The following is an 18,622-nucleotide window of genomic DNA, read 5'->3' on the forward strand; positions in this document are numbered from 1 at the left end:
ATACACGGCAGCTCAGTAAATCATGTGCTTTTATTACCAGTGCATATTCATAGAGAAAACAAGACTGGGTCGGATAAAATGCTTTAGACACATCTCAAAAAGATGAGCATGTCTTCGCTCCTGTTTGGCAACGAGTCGAGGTGCATGAAAACCACAGCTTCCTAGCTGACTTAACTGGTAGAATTTGAGTCATATCCTGCAGCTCAGAAAAGCTCCACACTGAAAGGTTATGGAAGTGTCTGGGTGTTGAGCATAGTACTGTGATTAATTAAGTCAGACTTGCACCCGGTCTTTCTTCTGTCGTGGCACCGTGTTTTTGTTTGACATTACATAGAATGAACAAATGAGTCCTTCATTTAGAGTCATGGCATGATGGAAGCCAGGCAGAGACTCAGATTTGACAGAAAGCTTAGAACAGTATCACAAATAGTGTACTCTTAAGCGTGAATGTGCTTGCTAGTCAATGTCCTCTCATAAACGGTCATTTCTGGTAATACATCTGTAACAGTTTCTAATATGAAAACCACAAAGCAACAAACACAATAAAACAGAATTCATCTTCCGTCCCAATAGCTATGACCTTGGATTCAGATTAAATTTGCACAAATTAACAGTTTTCTCGCAAAGCTCCCAATGTGCCTGTTCCACTATTATGTCTATGAGTTTATGAATTAAAAAAAAACCCAAAAAAAAAACCAACTATTTAATATTCTTCCACTGATATTGTGAAATTTGGATGGATTTCCTGAGATATCTGTATTATTTCTATCCAGGTCGTAGCACTTGAATAAAAGCTATTGAATTGTTAAAGGCAAGCCAGTGCTTCTATGAACCCAAAATCCTAAACACAGAAACCTAAATACTGATATACTTTGTTGTTATTGTAAATAAAAACCAGATAGGGTTGTAGCTTTGGAAAAGAGCTGCCCAAGTGCACAAACACTGATCTACATTTCCCAGATGCGGGTGGATACTGAATTCTGCTTTAAGGGGTTAATTTGGGGAAAGGGAGAAAGTGTGAAGCTTGAAAGAAAGAAAAAATATTTAGAAAAATAATTTGCAAATGCTGAGCTAGTATAAAATAAAATAAATTAGCATTTTACATTGTTTTCCCCCTTCAAGATAACAGATAATAACAAAAACGATCATTGTGCTGCTTGCAATAGCAATAAATATGACGATTCTTCATTTAAGCATGTGCTGGGTATGTTTGAAAGCACACTCTTTAACAGCTGCCATACACATGTTTAAAATCCGGGAATCCTTGACTCCTGTGATCTGGACTGCCACAAGGCTGAGTGTTTCCAAAAAAAAAGAAAAAAAAAAAAAGAAAAATCATAGCACATACATAGGGAGTGATCTAATATACACAATATACATTCATGTATATACAGTACATACAGCAAATCAATGCACAGATGGTGGTGACACTTATGTGAGATGTCAGTAAATGAGAAGTTTTACATTTCATTGCTGGAGAAGCATAGCGCTGTTTATTTCACTGTAAGCATTAACTAGTTCATGAGAAAGCAACTAATGGGTGCACTGTGTTGTTGTCTAGGTATCAAGATAAAGTAAAGTTTCATGCATCTGGACGAGTTATGGCTGATTAAATAGTTCCAACTATCTCCTACCTTGTCAGCTCTCACAGAAAGTGTTGTTTAAGAATACCATCCACGTCAGTATTTGCAGATTTTCAAAAACCAGTCCATAGCTTCAAGTCATCGCTTGTTCCGAGTTACGCTACGTCACTCAATTTTAAAGTTAACCGTCAGTTCCACAGACAGGATAAAACATGGACGTAGTTTCCAGGTAAGCAAAAAGGAAGCCAGTGCAAGCAGCAGCTTAAAGGCCATCAGAATGCAATAGATGTAATTGCAAAAAGACTTTGACCCTATAGATGTTTATGGGAAAATGGCTTTCTGTCTTGACCTCTGTAAACCCTTCCCTCGTGACTTAGTCACTCATTTTGGGGCACACTGAATAAAAAATTAAGTCTACTTTGTAAATCTTGGTCATACAATGTTTTAAAAAGGATCATTATCTGTTGATTAATGTGCTATGATTATCCCAATCATTGGCTAACCACTTGTAAGTCATTAGCCAATAAGCAAGCAGTTTCAGATTTAAACCCACCCCTCCTCATCACATCTGGTATTTTGAAATGAGATGGATGATGTCAGCGACGTCCACCTTTTATGCTGTCTATGGTCAATTCACATCATAAAGGTAAGGTGAGGCGACACACAAAAGGCTGTACTGGAAAAAATCATTGCACCTTGTGGAATACATTGGTTGTGTCGTCAGTGCTTGCGGTGTTGAAGATGGCTATCTCGGGTATCTACTGTAGGTAACGGTAGACCTTGAAGCAGTGGTTCCCAGAGTCTGCCACCGCCACGTGGCCATCAGATGTGAGAGCCAAGCCCTGGGGGCCATAAAGCGGGTCCGCTGATGTGTTGATATAGGAGAGGAAAGACCCTGAGCTGTCAAACACCTGGATGGGTATGGAGAATTGAAGGACAGATTAGATGAGTGACTACTGCAAGTGTAACGCAGTTCCAGTTATTCATTTCCGCAAACTAACCTGGATCCGACTGTTTCCCCAATCAGCAACAATGATATTTCCATTGGCATCCACAGCCACACCCGTTGGAGCATTAAACTGGCCGTTCCCCTCTCCGTGTGAGCCAAATTTAAACAAGAACTCCCCATCTGCATTGTACACCTGTCAGGTAAGATTAAGCATAAAAGAAAATGGGTGAATGATGCTGACAAGTAAAGAAAAATGCCAGTCACATCCTCACAGCATGAGAAGTACAGCAGTGTTTGGTTTGGTTTGAGTCTGCCTGCCTTTACTTGTTCTGTTGAAACTGATTGATTTTAAAATCGGTCCAAGTGCATGGCTGAAAACAATGGGGGGGGAACAGGTATGCAGCCTTTATCAGAATGCTAAGCACTATTTTAAGATTTAAAAAACCTGCAAAATAAAGAGGCTATCGGAGAGGGTTGCTTCAGTTTTGGTATCTTAAAGTGACTTCAGTCCTATTGTAGGAAGAGAGTTTAGCTAACATCGCTGACTTTGTTAAACCTGAATTAAGAGAAAATCTGGGTTTTAGGCTCCAGAAAGAGAGTTGACTTGAACTCTGAACTTAACAACAACCAGTGGTTAAAAAGACTTTTTCATTCATTCCCTTGTCAACCGTTAAGGATGGAGACAGCGATTACAACTCAGACTTTTAATCAGCTCACACTAAAATCTATAGTCTCCATCTTTCTGTCTCTCACACTCTAGACAGTAATGCAGCTGTCAGACTGTCAGCCATTTTCCCCACACTGTAATTGGTCACACTGTGAAAAATGTCTGTCACAGTTGGATCTTCTAGAGGATGTGAACATTTGAGTGAAGGAGTGAAGATGAGGCTGAAATGATTTTCTTTAGGCCTTTGAGTCATGAGTTTTTAAATGCAGCTACAGACAGCCTGTGTCCTGAGCGTTTCATGTTCAGCAATGTGTTCACAGATTGCGTTTCAGTCATTAAATGCTGTCAAAGGCACAGTGTCTGAAATTCACATGCTCTGTAACAGATCAGCAAACTGTGTCCATGTTGGAGTCCACTTGCACGGCGGGACGGATCCAAAATGGATAAGGATCAGACCCAAACTCAGTTTGGCACCAGTCATTTCCCAGCTCATCCATCTGAATCAGTTCAACAGCTTAATTTCTTCTGATTATAATCTGCATTCTTTATTTAAAACACCTCATCCTAATATAATGTTTTTAAAAGCCATTTAAATTTAAACTTGTTTGCAATTACAAAAAAACCCAACAACAACTTTACATTCATTTCAATTATATTAGAAACTATTACTAAACTTTTACTATTAACAGCAACATCTAAACACCGTTGCTATGACTGTGAAAAAGCCATCATCTATCAGTGCAGGCTGAAATTAGATCAGATTATAAATGGTTAAACTGGGAACATTAAAGCAGAGTTTTTTTTTCTGTAAATTTCATTAAACTTTTTTATTCAGTAATCTCAGAAATGATGAAACTCTCTGTATGAAAAAATTAAGCTTTTTACACTCCATTAGAAGATTCAGTTTTTACTAAATAATCATTCAGACAATGAATGGTCATCACCTGTAGGAAAAACAGCTTTTATTTAATTAATCGAAATGCCCTGAAGGCGGATCTGCCCTGTAGTCTGTTGCTATCTGGGTAATTAATATCACCGGTCCATAAGTAATCTGTCTGTTATCTTTTGTTTCTTTCACTTATATTTTACCCTTCTTGGGTTATGGCTGAATAATTAGATTTGAAAATCAAATTGAAAATCAGGATTACAGATTTATCTAGTGAAAATTCCAGTTGGGATAATGATGACCACAGTCTGCCTATGATGATGACAGAGCAGACCAACCTGATTAAAGTTACTCTTTCCTGCCCTTCCATTTGAGATAAATACCATGGTCAGCACTGACGCATGTTCATATTTTTCAGTTTACTGGATTCAAATGGAGGCTTTGCTCTTTATTTACCCGTTGCCATGGTGAGTCCTGATACTGGAGCACTACCGATGATGGTTTTCTTTTTCCTACTCATGTACACCCTTAATTCAGCTGCTCTGGAACCGAAAACTCAGACTTGCTGATCTCAGAGCTAATCAACTCAGGTTTATTGAACACACTTTCTGGAAGAAGTCCCAGGTTTTCAAACATAATGTTCGCACATACTTGCAACAAGCCATACCTTCACTGAATGGTTGTGGAAGTCTGTTACCACAATCTCATTTTTGTTATTTACAGCCACAAAGTGAGGACCTGAAAGCAGAGGAGACAGGGAGGGAACAGCAAAGATGAGTCATCCGTCCGTTTACAGTGTATGAGATGAAGCGGCATACTATTTCTGGACATCAAAAACAAGACACCAAGTGATCACAGAGAAACTCTCAGAGCTGAGACATGACAGGGCTGAAGCACCAACATGTAGAAAAAGAGAACAAAGATTCATTGTTTTAGCTCACAGTCACAGTGAATATATTACTTACTGAAAACAGGGCCAGATTTACTAATCTTTGTATCCAGTGCAATGTTTGCACCACTTTTCTCTAAAAGAAAAGAAAAGTTATAAGTGAGAAATGAAAGTGAACGAACGGGTGAGTTCAACTTAAATATTGCTGTACAACTGGAGCGGCATCAATGAGGGATTCCAGCAAAGCATGCAAATTAGTCCCCCCCCCACATCTGAACAACAGGGAAGGACGATCGTCAAAACTTGGCATGCAGTAGTGTACATCATGAACTGCGGACTCCAGCTGTGCTATGATGACAGGGTGTATAATTTATCATTTATAATTAGGACAATCAGTGCAACAACCAAAACATTAACTGTGTGTTAATGTCTCTAATTAAGCAAGTAGCTATACATGCACTCATTAGTTAAAACAAATGAAGGGTGCATAGAGACATGCTGATCACTAGCACTGTTCAAATCAACTTTCCTGTGAAGAAACAGAAATCAATTTTGTAAATCTGGCCCAACCACATGCCCTGATACATGAAACTTCATCTCTGTCATTTTCCGTAAGACACATTGTTAATAAAATGATCATATATATATATATAAAAATATCCCATTTATTGATTTAACATCACTCAGTACCTGCAAAGTGTCTGTCTGATGTTCCTCTGGCGCCAAACTTTGTCACCAACTTCCCATTTGATTGGAAGATGAAGACACAGCAGGCCTTATTATCAACCGTGATAATGTGTCCATTCTTGTCCACAGCCACACCTTTGGGGCCCATTAATCTTCCAGCACCAATCTTATTCTGTTACAAACAAAGTTTTGTTTTAAAATCTAGTTTCACTTTATAATCGTGCGGTTTAAAAACAAAAAACATTTCTTTTACTGACTGGAATGCCAACCTTGAACTTGCCATCCGAGGAGAAGATGCTAATCCATCTGTTGTCATAGTCAGCTACAATTATGTCCCCGTTCATGTCTACTGTGACTCCTGTGGGGCGCTGCAGCTGGCCTGGTGAACGACCTCTTACCCCAAACCTCATCTTAAACTGGCCGTCGTTAGAGAAAACCTATAAAAAAAGAAAATTAATTATTAAACACTTCAAAAAATGAATTCTTTGAAGCTAAATAGGTTAGCCACTGACCTGTATGCACTGGTTGTTGCTATCTGCTACCACAATCCGACCATTACTGGAGGCCGAGATGCCTTGAAGATTGGTGAATTCTCCTTTATCTCTCCCTCTTGTTCCTGTCAAATCAACAAAACATCACCATGTTTTTAACACTAAGAAAATATTAAAACTTTTAAGGATAAGTCACCATTTTGTGCCATTAAAAGTAAATTAAAAGCACTAAAAGCATAAAAATATGCATGGATGGAAGACTGTAAGAACAGTCAACAGTACGATTAATATCCAAAATAACGCTTTTTCACTCACCAACTCTATATATCAGCTCGTCCTCTATTGGATTTTCCTTTTTCTTGGTGGTGCTATACATGCTGGAAGGCCTGCGCACGGCCTTCTGGCGAACATGACCTCCTCCTCCGCTTGGGGACTTCACTCGTCTCTTCACATCGTCTGGCGACTGCAGGACATCTGACGGTTTGACAGCACGCAAACGGAAAGGACTCCCCCTCACAGGCTGTTCATATAGCAGCAAAGAAAAGGTGAATTCTCCCTCAGAGCGGAGGGTGTATCCAACCTCGTAGGTGCCGTTTTTGTTGTCCACCACCTCAGCTTCAGTACACACCCCATCCGCAGAGATAATCTCTGCCCTAAGAACCGCGTTACCAGTCTTCACCAATTCTCCATCTTTGTCTTTAGTGGTGACTGTGATAGTGGTGTGTTGGCCAACTAGTGCGTGTCGCAGACCTTCACCGGTGGCAACGCTGGTATGGCCTACAGCCCCCGTTGTGATCAGGACTCCTAGATTCTGAATGGAGCGCCTCAATCCATCCGTCTCCACCTGGCATTCCAGATGTCCGTTTTCATGAGGATGCTCGGGAAAGCTGTGTCTTGCCAGAGCACTCACCCTCTCACCCATTTGTTTTTGGACCAGAAGGACTTCAGTGGCGCTCCCATGGCTCAGTGCATGCTCTGTGAAGTTACAGCTACTCTGAATGTTCTCTCTGCCCTGAAGCAAAGAGGTAAGCTGAGTTTGAAGCACCTAAGAAGATGGAGAAAGTCAGCAGAGCTATCATGATTTTTTTTTTTTTTAAATGCATCAAATTTAAAATGAATAAGATCGCTGACCTTCTGCTTGGTGCTGCAGATGTTTTCCACCTCAGTAATGAGAGCAGTCTTGCGTTGGTGTAGGGCCTTCTCCAGCTCATCAAAAGTATTACTGATTTCTGTCACAGAGTCATTTTTCCTTTCTGTAAGTTGCTTGGAGATCTCATTCACAAGGTCAATGGCAGCTGTCAACTGAGGTAGTCTGCCAGAGCAAAAAACAAACGCAGATTACAGCTCTTTATACTTTTACACATCCAATTTTACTAATGTCTTCCAAAAGCAATCGCATAATAGATTATGTGTTAAAGCAGTGAAAAATCTTACCTGTTGCGAACAGTGTCCAGCTGACCTTTAAGGGCTGACTTATGCTGTTCGAGCACATCCCTTAGAGGCACCGTCACATGTTCCCTGTGTTCTCCTTCTGTACACTCCAGACACATGGCTGTTTCACATGACTCGCAGTAAAACTCCATCACCTGCAGATGGTGCAGTTGAGGCAAGTAAAGTCACATTTCTGAGGTCAAGGTTGCTCAGAAGTTCAAATGTATATATACAGAAGGCATTTCTTTTTAATCCAATAACAGTCGGCAGCCTGGTCATGAACATGCAGATGAGGTATGACAGCTCTGACCTATTTTTCATCAGCATTTTTTTATTTTTTAAAGCTTACCTTGCCCTCGTGATTAGGGCAAGAAAGGGGCTGACAGGTTGTAGCTGCGTTGGCTGACTCAAGAACATTGCCCGCCTCAGGCTGGCTGCACTCTGGGTCTCGTTGTAACACCTCCATTAGGTTTGTGATGAAGAAGTTGTTCTGCAGGGCTGCCACACCCTTCTCTGGCAAGATAGAAGTCTGTCTGCACACTGGGCAGGATAGTGTCAAAGACTGGGGAGGGATGTAGTTCTGTAGACATCTACAATCAGATAAGATGTTAAAGAAATCAGTTAATAAAGCTGCAGTCAAGCACCAATTTCAGGGTGAGACCTGATTAGAAGACTGGACAATGTGATTTGAGTGGTTACTAAGCACAACGATGTAAAAACAGTACTACTGTAGCAACACAGCTGTGGAAATCAGTATTTGCTATTACCAAAGCTGTGCCCTAAAAAAAAGGCTGTGTGCTTTTCTTGTGACCAAGCTTAGAGTAGCTGGTGACTTACGTCATGCAGAAACCATGATGATGACAGAATAGCTCGCTTAAGCGAGGAGCTGTGATACCAAATTTAGAAATTGCTAAAAAAGACATTAAAGTACACTAAAATCTAGCACGCTGCATCCTATAATAGCCAAACGCTGACTCATCTTTTTTATTTTGCTTCTAAATGTTTTATGTCTGCTTATCTCTTTACTGTCACTTTGATCTCCTGGTGTCGATCACCTTGTAAAGCTAAGTGATTCATGGCTTACTTCTCACAGAAGGTGTGCAGGCAGGGTAGCACCTTTGGGTTGTGATAATGGTCCAAACAGATGCTGCAGACCAGGAACTGCTTGTCTATCTGCCTCACCACAGGGCTGGTGCTGCCAGTCTCACGCTTCGCCATAATGACAGACATTCAAAGGGGACACTGGGAACACTTAACCTGTGCAAACAAGGTGAAAGAAAGAGAAGAAAGGTCAAGAAAGCCTCGAGGAAACAGTCAGGCAGGGTGAACAGGGTGTAGTTGCTTGAGCAAAGGAAGAAATGACTCATAGTCCCGCTAACACAATAAAACCTCATCTAAATCCTGTATCCGCGAGCAATTTATGGTCTCGCTTATCAAACTATGTCAAGTAGTATGAGTTCCCTCACCAGAGGTTGTTTAACTTTATAAGTGAAACCCCCAATTGAGTTCACACAGTGGAAAGAAACATATACATGTGATTAAAACTGCAGGGTAGAACTCTTAGTGGAGACAATTATGCTGTCAGCAATAGTGTTAGAAGTTATACACAGTATAAGCCAATCAAAACATGATACTAATACTGATGTTTTACTCTTGGTGATATTTTTCGGTGTACTGTGTCACTTTTGTTATTTAATATGACTCCTAGATGAGTAGATGCCTGCTGGCTTGCAGTTCAGATGGCAGAGTTGCTGTTACATGAAATTATACCACTGGGTCAAGCAGGGATTAACTTAGCATGCCAATGTTGTGCCGTACATCTGTCATAGTGTACATAAGCACATAAAGGATTACATGGAGTCCAAAAACACAGACAAACTGGTCAATAAACACCGCTTACAAAAGTGAGTGACTCATATGATAATAAAATTCCAGCAGGAGGATTGGTGTGTTTTGTCATTTGGTTTGGCTAACACTGTAAAGAGCCCTATTGTTTTCAGTTTTTTCCTCTATAGTTTCTGTCCTACAAAACACCTTCAGTCAGGTAACTCACACTCTAGGCTCCTTATAATTTTCTGTAATGCACCATCCGCTAATAACCTTGACACTGCATTGCACGTCTTGAATTAAAGCTCAAAAAATTCATTACAAATTAACTGAATTTATCCCCTGACAAAGACAGTTCCGTGACGACTGCTGAGATGTCAAATTACATGGGAAAAGAACTCCAAGGCAATTAATTTATTTTCTTTTGCTTTTTCTTTCAATTTTCTTTGTAACACTAGCAAGATATGTTCTTGTTATGTAGGATCATGAACAGTTAGGATACCCAATAGCTTCATTAATGCCCAAGAAAGCTTAAAACAGCTATCTGATACGTATATGAGAAGGTTAATTGCTATGGTGCTATTAATCAAAGTGAACCTTTGAGCCGGGGAAACCTGACAGTTGACCTTGAGCCGTCATTTTAAACCTGATTACAGATCAAAATATGTAAATGAATGTAGCACACCATCACTGATGCAAGATGTCATATTCTGAGTAACTGACAATGTATAACATTTTTTAAAATTCTTGATCATGTTTATGAGCGTAAAAACATCCTGCTCATTGCAGTTTAAAACAATGCACACAGACCGGACAAAAGAAGGATTCACTCTATTTGAGCTTACTATCAGTTTCCTTGTTGCGTCACTATAACATGTCTCACCAAACAAAACTGTCTTTCAGCTGATGCCTTAAAAATATAACTAGGCCCCTTTTCTTTGAGAGCAACAAGAGGAAAGAGGAAGCTTTGAAATGCCACTCCCCAAATTCCTTCTAGTTCCTTCCCTTGACTCTTAGCAGGCTGAGTTCAGGAACCACCTGTCTCTCTGTCTGAGGGGAGATGGGGAAAAATTCACGGTGAGCTGGGCTCTCTGCCTCACATGAGCAAGCAGGCCTCGGCGGCAGCTGTCCCTTTTTGCAACACAGAGCAGCGAGCAATAACAATGGCATTTCAGCTCTGCTCACAGCTCAGCGCCCCACATCTCTTCCCCTCCCTCATTCTCCCTGTTTTTTTATTATCCTGTCATTTTTCTCTTTCTCTCTCGGCCACATAAATGCACTCATGACATCAGTATGCCTGAGCCCAGCCACAGACAGATGGGAATTTTCTCAAGCACGCAGACTCTATTGTTGTTTCTTCCCAAGTGATCAGAAGGCCTACTGACTAAGGAGGTCTGCCAAGCCCATTCACAACAAGCCCTTCCCAAAAAACTCTATGCCTCCCCTTCCCTTGTCTCCCCTAAAAAGCCCTCCCCTCCCTGGGCTGTCCTCCCTTTACATAGACTCTGAATTGCAGCAGCTGAACGGTGACATCAGGAGGAAGTATGATGAGCCAAGACCTCTAGGCTCCTCCCTTCTCGACAGACTGGCCACTGTCTTTAGGATTGCAACAGTCTCCCCCACCTTCCCTTCTCCCTGCCTGTCTGTCTGTTCTTCAAGCAGCCCTCCTCGGCTCAGTTACTCCCACTCGCCTCACCACAGACAGATCTTTCATTAAAAACCTTCTTTCCCTGTGTGAATTTAGAGAATACCTAATGTACAACATAAATAGTAATATATTTAATTAAACACAGACTAAAGACTTCAATCTGCAGTTTACTCTAATGTTTGAGGAAGCATGTGATTAAACAGCAATCACAAGGCTTTGTCATGAAAAGTGCACAGTCAGCGCTTCATACAGATGAGGTCAATAGTCCCTTTCCTCTCTTTTTACTGCAGAAAATCACGGCGCGAATGTTTGCAAAGTCAGCCGTTTCACTGCAAAACGTCACTTGCCACTCTCACCCTGCATTACTGTTAAGTGCCTTAATCTCCTCCTGCAGGGTCAGGTCCTGTCCGCCATCTGGATTACTGTCTCACAGATTCAGATGACACCATCATGCCCAGTCACTTCAAATTCGCTTTGAAGAAAATGCTTCATGTCCACATAAAAGAATGAAGGCTAGTCACTAGCTGTCCGAAGATGATACAGCTGTATTCCATGCTTGAAGCAAGTGTGTATGCTCAAAACCTTTCTCTTGAAAACAGACACATGTAATATGAATGATTTAATTGGATTTTAGCAACAGGAGCTCGCCTTCAGAGAAAACATTGCCCTCAGCTTAACCTGCTTAGATTTCAATCGGTTGCGCAGGTAAGGGTTTCTCTCCTCTCACTGCTCCACCGATTGAAGTGCTACTTTTTATATCTGTAGATGCTTTTAAAAAAATAAAAAAAATAAATCACTATGGTTATGCTGTCCTCTATAATGGAAACAACAACAACAACAAAAAATAATTACACATGCTTCCTAATCCAGGGCTTTTTGCTCCTCGATAAATTGGAATAAATAGGAAAGAGCAATTTCAACTTTTTTTTTGAGACGGAAAATTCCAGTTATAGAGGAAAATATAATGTTATTCTGAATACATGACTAATTCTTTGACCCACAGTTATGTGACCAACTATTATTACATTTAATGCAAAATGTCATCTCTTGGTTATAGTCAATGAGACAGAGAGCGAGTTAAAGTCTTTAAAAATAATAACTCAAAATAAGCCCCTAAAGTTATTAAACTTGACTTGTCTAATTTCAGTTAATGGTTATAAATCAGCTTGCTTCCAGGATAAAACTATCAGTGTCAGCATGTCAACATGTGATTTTCAAGTACAGAGCGGCCCTGTGGTGAAGTGATTAGCACCGTTACCTCCCAACAGCAGAAAGTTCTTGTTTCAAACATGCCCGAGGCCTTTCTCTGTTGAGTCTGCATGTTCCACGTGTGCTTACAAGCATTTCCTCAAGGTACTCCATTAAGTTAAATCATGATTCCAAATGAATAGTGAGCTATTGCCTTGTGGTAGACTGGTGACGTACTCAGGGTGTACCCCTGCCTCTCACCTGGTTACAGCTGGATGTGCTCCAGCCTTCGTGCAACACTGAATAAGACTTTTGATTAAAGAAATGAACGGACCATAAAGTCGGTCATTCATTACAAACAGGCTGAAATTTATTCATTTAACTGTTGTTAACTTAGAAAAAGTATTTGGTGGAGAAGTTTCATTCAAATATCTCTGGACTATGCAGACTAAGAGAGACACAGTTAAACAAAAAAACTCTTTTATACAGGAGATGATAAGCTAATGAATTTGGCCCAATAAAACGGAACTGTCACATGACCATATGCTTGGACTGGGTATGCTAACCATACTGTACCTTGGTACAGCCCCTCACCTCTCCAACCGATCAATCGATTATTCTGATTGGCTGCCCGTCCCAAACAGAAGGTTTAGACAGCGGATGGGTGGGGCTATTGTACTCAGTCTCAGCTGCGTGTCTGAGATGACCGCATAGAAATATCTGGCACCACTAACATCATAATGAGCCAAGTAGAAGAAAACCTTTCTGAACTTCTGAGCATTTAGAGCAGCCTGGAGCTTTTGGGCGATTTCTATTTCTTATACATAAATAATATTTGAAGTTTTGGCCATATTTAATATGACCATGCACCATTTTAACAGTATATGTAGGACAGAGAATATAAGAGCAAATAAGAGCATAGATCCCATTAATGATACTTTCATGATAAATAAAATGAAAGACTGATGTTCAAGTCAAATTTTTACTTCAATCGACATAATGAGAAATCAGAAACTGGCCCTTTAAGAAGGCTGTAATTTACAGATTGTTAATACCATTCCTTAACAGTGACTATTCAGGATTCCAGGATGTTTGTGCTTCAGTGGCCATATAAAGTATTTGCCTCTTCCCTTCCTCTTTCCTTATTTGAGTAACAGACAAGTATCTTTTTCTCCAATGGTATCCAATATTTCAAATCTATTTTAAGCATTACTATCTTAGCCAGCTCAGTATTATTGAACTACAATTGCATACAGCATCTCTTGGAAAACGGACTTTGTATCCGTGTTACCATCTTGTGATATCACTTTTAAGAGACACAGCAGAGAGGAGTCTTCAGCAGTTGTTTATGTACTAGACCAGCATACACTGGTGAAAGCCTCACTGACCTGAAGAGAGAAGTGTTGTCCCTCAGTGATGTGCTCTCCAGATTGTGTTTAAATATAGACTGTAGTTTATGTTTTCTGCTACATCTGTTGTGTCCTTCCTCATGTGCCAACACACAGTAATTGTTCACAGGCTGAGCAGAATTACCCGAAATGTAATTTTGAATAAACCCAACACGCTGTTGAAAGATTTTTCTGGGTTATGAGGAACAAGGTAGACTGTTACAAAGGAATATCTGTACGCTTGACTCAGATATAAAGAGAGAAAAGACAAGTAAGAGTAGAAGTGAGAAAAGCATATGCTCCAGAGACACAGCATAAATTACATAATCACAAAGCATCTGAACTATTGTCTACATCACAGCGAATGTCTCATTGTTTGTAACTTTGTTCAGAAGACATTTGTGATCATTGTCTCAATTTGTAGCACTTTCAGGTGAACACAGGTCAAGAATAACTATTCACAGTTATATCTGCACTAGGAATAACAATGTGGAGCAGTTACACTCTTTACAATGCCAAAGTTAATGTGGACCTAAGAATGAGACATTCAGGCAGCTGGATCTAAGCACAGGGTCTGTTTTATATGTTTTTAGGGACAGAAAAGATGCCGGCTCCGTGATGACTCATCAATCATTATTCACACAAACTTCTTAAGACTAATACACCCACCACCACCACCACCCCACCCCCCTTACACTCCATCAGATGAAGAAATCTGTCTCGATGCATCAATCTCTGACAGAACAGTCACAGCATGGAACGCTGGGCTTTACATAAAAGAAAAACAGTGTCTGTATATTATATGTAAGGCTATTGAGAATGATACACTCAGCATAAGAGCGGGGACACATTTGCATGCCTAATAATGGCCTAGCATAGACACTTACTGATTGCAATTAGACACTGAACTACTAAAAACTAACACTGTGGCAGTTTTTCATCATTTTGTTTTGTGTTTAGATTGATAAGATCTGACAACAGCAGATTTTTGTCTCGCCTTGTGAGCCCACACTCCTAAACATTGTCAGAAGACAATGCGGCACGCAGGGCAGCCTGTCTGCAGGCACAACACGCACTGCAGATTTAACAAAAGGTAGATCGGCGCACAAGCGGTGCCTGCAATGCTTATTCACCTGCAGTAAGAGGACTGAGATGTCTCATACTATGACTCAGTAGTTCAAATACGGTCTCATACACGCTGTACTTTGCAGATACACAGACACTGTGAAGCATTAGTGGGGTTACTCTTTGTTAAGAAAATGTAGTTCGTGTTCAGGATATTTAAGAAACTGAATGTGGTTTCGGCTTGGCAGTTTGCCGAGCGGCACAAATGTTGGTTTGATAAAATGAACAGTACCAGTGCTCAGCTGCTATGTTATTATAATAGGTAAAGAAAAAAAACTGTGACTTTATTGTGCTATATTTACTTTTATTGACTTAACCATTTTGTGCTGTCACATGTTTTACAGCGTGAATGCCTCAGTCTGTAATCTATAAATTTCGTTCATCTCTGAACTTTGCACTGTTGTTCAATAAAAGAAACAACAGCACTTTAGTTCAGTAGCTGAAGGTTTACAGATGTCTACTGGTAAAGGTATTTTCCAGAAAATATTGATTATTTTTTTAGTTGAAATAAACCACTCTGCTGCTTCAGAAAGTCTCATCTAATATTTATTATCTATAGCGAGTAATCTTGATGTGACTGCATCCCTCTTGATGATGTCTTATGAAAGGCTGACGATGCCTCATAAACCACTAAACAAAAATAAAAATAATAAAAGTGCTCTTCAAAGGAGGACCGACTCAAACGTAAGCACAGAATTAGAGGATCCAATCACAAGCATTTTACCTTCTTTTGTTTTGTATGTAGTCTACCTCATCGTGGTTGTTGTATTGGTAGTTTGGTGGATGTGCCTTGTACTGGTTGATGGTCATCTGTAGCCTGTGTACTATCAGCATGCACCGGCTGTGATAAGTCATTATATTCTAATTTTAGATTGCCGTTTCAGGAACTGACCAGGGACACCAGCTGACAATTAGACTCAAGTCAAAACTCTGGCTCATCTACAGTCATCCTTCTGTTGATCAGTGAGCAATAATCTGATCCAATAAATGAATTAATAACACAAAATATGCACAATCATTTTCATGGAGATTAAACCTTCAAATATTTTGTCCTAAACTCCAAAATAAGTGCTTTCTAATTGCTTTCTAGAGCTATAAACCATAATTATAATTATTATAGTTATTACCTACAGTAATCTATTTATTCTGAATTGGGGTTTCAACAAACCTCATGATGACAACTAGGAAAGATTAGAAAGGGCGAACGATCCAACTTGTGTATTATATTAAATCAGGTTAATCATACACTGATTAGCAATTAACAGTGGAGCCAGATAAACTGATATGGCATTATATTAGATTAGATCGTTTCCATTTGATGTTGTTACACAAATTAGGAAAAATAAACCCAGGAGAACTGACTCACTGCCATGGGTCTCATTTAAATACTGATATAATAATATGGAAAGCAGGTCAATAAATCATTGAATATGAAACATCAAAAAAAAATCTAATTATCCTGCAATCTATCTTTTTATAATATATTTATCAAGTTCCCTATCCTCTCACTTGTGTTGGTGCACTGGGGGCTGATTTTGTTAGCAGGTAAGGGCTATAGCCTATAGCATATATGCTACATGTCTGCGTTTGATCGAATTAGTATTCAAAAGCTGTTGCTGTTTCTGGTCACTTCTAAGCTACAGTTTAATCTCTGTTGCTCAATATTTGCAGAGTAGTACTGTATAACCCACACAACGCCCTTGTTGGTCCCCTGGTTCTCTTGCACATGTTCCCTGTCCTGTATACCTTAAGAGCACAGATATAATTTGACTCTCTAAGCTCTGCTAACAATCTGCCCTCTGGCGCAGCATCCCGCACCGTCTGCACCCACCCTGTGACCCAGTGCAAGCAGCCAACAGAGCAAAACCAGGCAAACATCTCTATCACCTGCACTCATTTTAAAAATTAAACTTTTGAGATACTTTTAGCCTAAAATGAGAAATATAAAACGAGCCTTTCAGAACAAAGACAATCAATACCAAAACCACTGGACCATCTGCTCACAGTCTAGGCCTGAAGACTAAAAAAAAAATGTCTTCAAAAATGATGCATTGCCTGCTGCTGTTGCTGCAGTACAGTGCAACACAAGGAGCCACAGAGTGGCACAAGAAAACAACATGTCGATTCACATGTGGCTCACAAAACTTCTCAGCAGCACACTCCATACATATTCAGATGAGAAAAACCAACGGAAGATCACTAATCCTCTAACAAACGAGCATGTATGTTTGGTTAAAAGAGCCCAGCCCTCAGACTGCAGCAGAGATGCCCACCTGCTACTGAGCCGGCAGCCAGCTAGGAGCTAAAATGGAGAAGTGTGTGGGCTGAAAGAGGAAGCAATGAAGAAAAAAAAATGCTTTAAAAAAAATCAATGGAGAATTTCTGTGCAACAGTTTGTCTTAAACGGTGCTGGAATTAATTGCGTTGACTTTAAGTTGGTTGATTGTTGCAATTTAAAAAAAGCACAAAAGAGGGGGACATCATGTTTTTTTGTTTGTTTTATTTAAAGTACAGCCCCCTCTGATATGATTTATCCGTGCACAGATGCTGCTGGGATGAAGTAATCAATTATTCATCTGCTTATAGCCCAGTCATTGTATCTCTGAGGACTCCGGATAACGGAACAAGCAGGATGAGAAAGCAGAAATTCGACACCATAAAAAAGAAGTGAATGGTTACATTGTACTCACGTAAATTCCCAACAGGAGTGTCAGCATTGCAGGCCGTAAAGAAAGCTTCCCATTGTCAGTGTCCCAAACCTCTCCAATACAGAATCCACAGACAGGGCGACAGAAAGGAAAGGGCAGGGTCTGTCTGGGAGAAGAAGGGGACAGTAAGGAAGAGGACAAGGGAAAGGAGGAGATTAGGGGAGTGGTTTATGCGCAGGATTGGTCAGAGGGCTAATGGGAGGAGTTAAAGAACCCAATAGCATATGGAGGAGGCAGGGGATATGCAAAAGACGTGGAAAATCTGGAGAACTGACTGAGGGATAAATCTGACTACTGCAAAGGGGTTTGGCTTCCTTGGGTACCACCCATTTCCTTTAAAAGCACAACGTTTATTTCTTTACCCTTTGAATTTTGGGGATGTAAACACAAAAACGATCAGAGTAAAACGAAAAAGCACAAAACTGACGGCAATATAGTGATTTAATTATATTACATTTCCCTAAACCTTCCTTCCAGAGACTTTTGTAAAAATCGCTAAACATGTAAAATGCTAATTATTATAAAGAGTATGTTGCTCGAAAGCTGACGAGGTTTTTTGTTTTGTTTTTGTTTGTTTTTTAGAGAATGGAAGGGGATAGGTGTGTTCATTTAATAATAGGAGTCCTGCTAGTTTTAGTAATACAGCACTCTAGAGGCCAGGTGGTGGTAGAGTATGGAATATGTAATGGGATATGCTGTGTGTTTTCACTTAGAAGAGGCTTTTGAGAACAAAGAAAGACTCTGGCTTTTTGCTAGTGAATTCAACAGCTTTCACTTTGGGGGATTATTTGAAATGAGAGTATGTGTTCATGCAGGTTGAGAATTTTGAATACAAAATGATGTCACTGTATAATAAAATGCTGAAGGCCGTCAGTGTTAGGTGGCTGTTGTGTTGCAGGCTATAAGGAGTTTGTTGGGGGGTGGGGCTTGGGGGTGAGGGGCAAACAATTGTCTCTTGGTTTTATTCTGCAAGGTGGAGTTGCCATGGAGACTGCTTCCAGTTGAGTCAAGATGGCTGCAGCAGTCTGGCAGCAGCAGTGACTATAACAGATATACATAATGTAGGTCAGACTGACAACACTGACAGTGCTTTTCTCAACATGGTTTAAAATAGATAATTCAACAAAAAATAACACAACCCTAAAGTAATCTATT

At 40.1% G+C, this 18,622-nt stretch overlaps 1 protein-coding gene across 2 annotated transcripts; it reads right to left on the reverse strand.

Annotated features, from left to right (window-relative positions):
• Window positions 1–12: 12 nt before the first annotated feature.
• On the reverse strand, window positions 13–17,586 carry LOC146560116 (tripartite motif-containing protein 3-like). Of its 2 annotated transcripts, XM_085243964.1 has the most exons (13): window positions 17,450–17,586; window positions 8,668–8,840; window positions 7,933–8,173; window positions 7,587–7,738; window positions 7,284–7,464; window positions 6,468–7,197; window positions 6,174–6,277; window positions 5,931–6,098; window positions 5,665–5,833; window positions 5,051–5,110; window positions 4,753–4,823; window positions 2,585–2,725; window positions 13–2,494 (listed from the first exon to the last, which is right to left on the reverse strand). In XM_085243964.1, the coding sequence occupies exons 2-13, from the start codon at window positions 8,811–8,813 to the stop codon at window positions 2,342–2,344; spliced, it is 2,316 nt and encodes a 771-aa protein (XP_085100090.1). In that variant the 5' UTR covers window positions 8,814–8,840; window positions 17,450–17,586; the 3' UTR covers window positions 13–2,341. The 2 variants fall into 2 exon arrangements, with proteins under 2 accessions (XP_085100090.1, XP_085100091.1); XM_085243965.1 differs by lacking the exon at window positions 5,051–5,110.
• Between the last annotated feature and the right edge of the window lie 1,036 nt (window positions 17,587–18,622).

Source organism: Mchenga conophoros, linkage group LG14, assembly GCF_057382185.1.
Source record: "Mchenga conophoros isolate Kocher_MC1m ecotype Shallow Benthic linkage group LG14, M_conophoros_male_GT1.1, whole genome shotgun sequence".
In the NCBI taxonomy this organism is placed as follows: domain Eukaryota; kingdom Metazoa; phylum Chordata; class Actinopteri; order Cichliformes; family Cichlidae; genus Mchenga; species Mchenga conophoros.

Coding starts and splice junctions, on each gene's coding strand:
- LOC146560116 (XM_085243964.1), bottom strand. CDS start 8,813: ATGTCTGTCATTATGGCGAAGCGTGAGACTGGCAGCACCAGCCCTGTG. Junction 7,198..7,283: donor TCTGCAGCACCAAGCAGAAG/GTCAGCGATCTT, acceptor CCATCTTCTTAG/GTGCTTCAAACTCAGCTTAC. Junction 2,726..4,752: donor TCCACAACCATTCAGTGAAG/GTATGGCTTGTT, acceptor CTTACCTGACAG/GTGTACAATGCAGATGGGGA.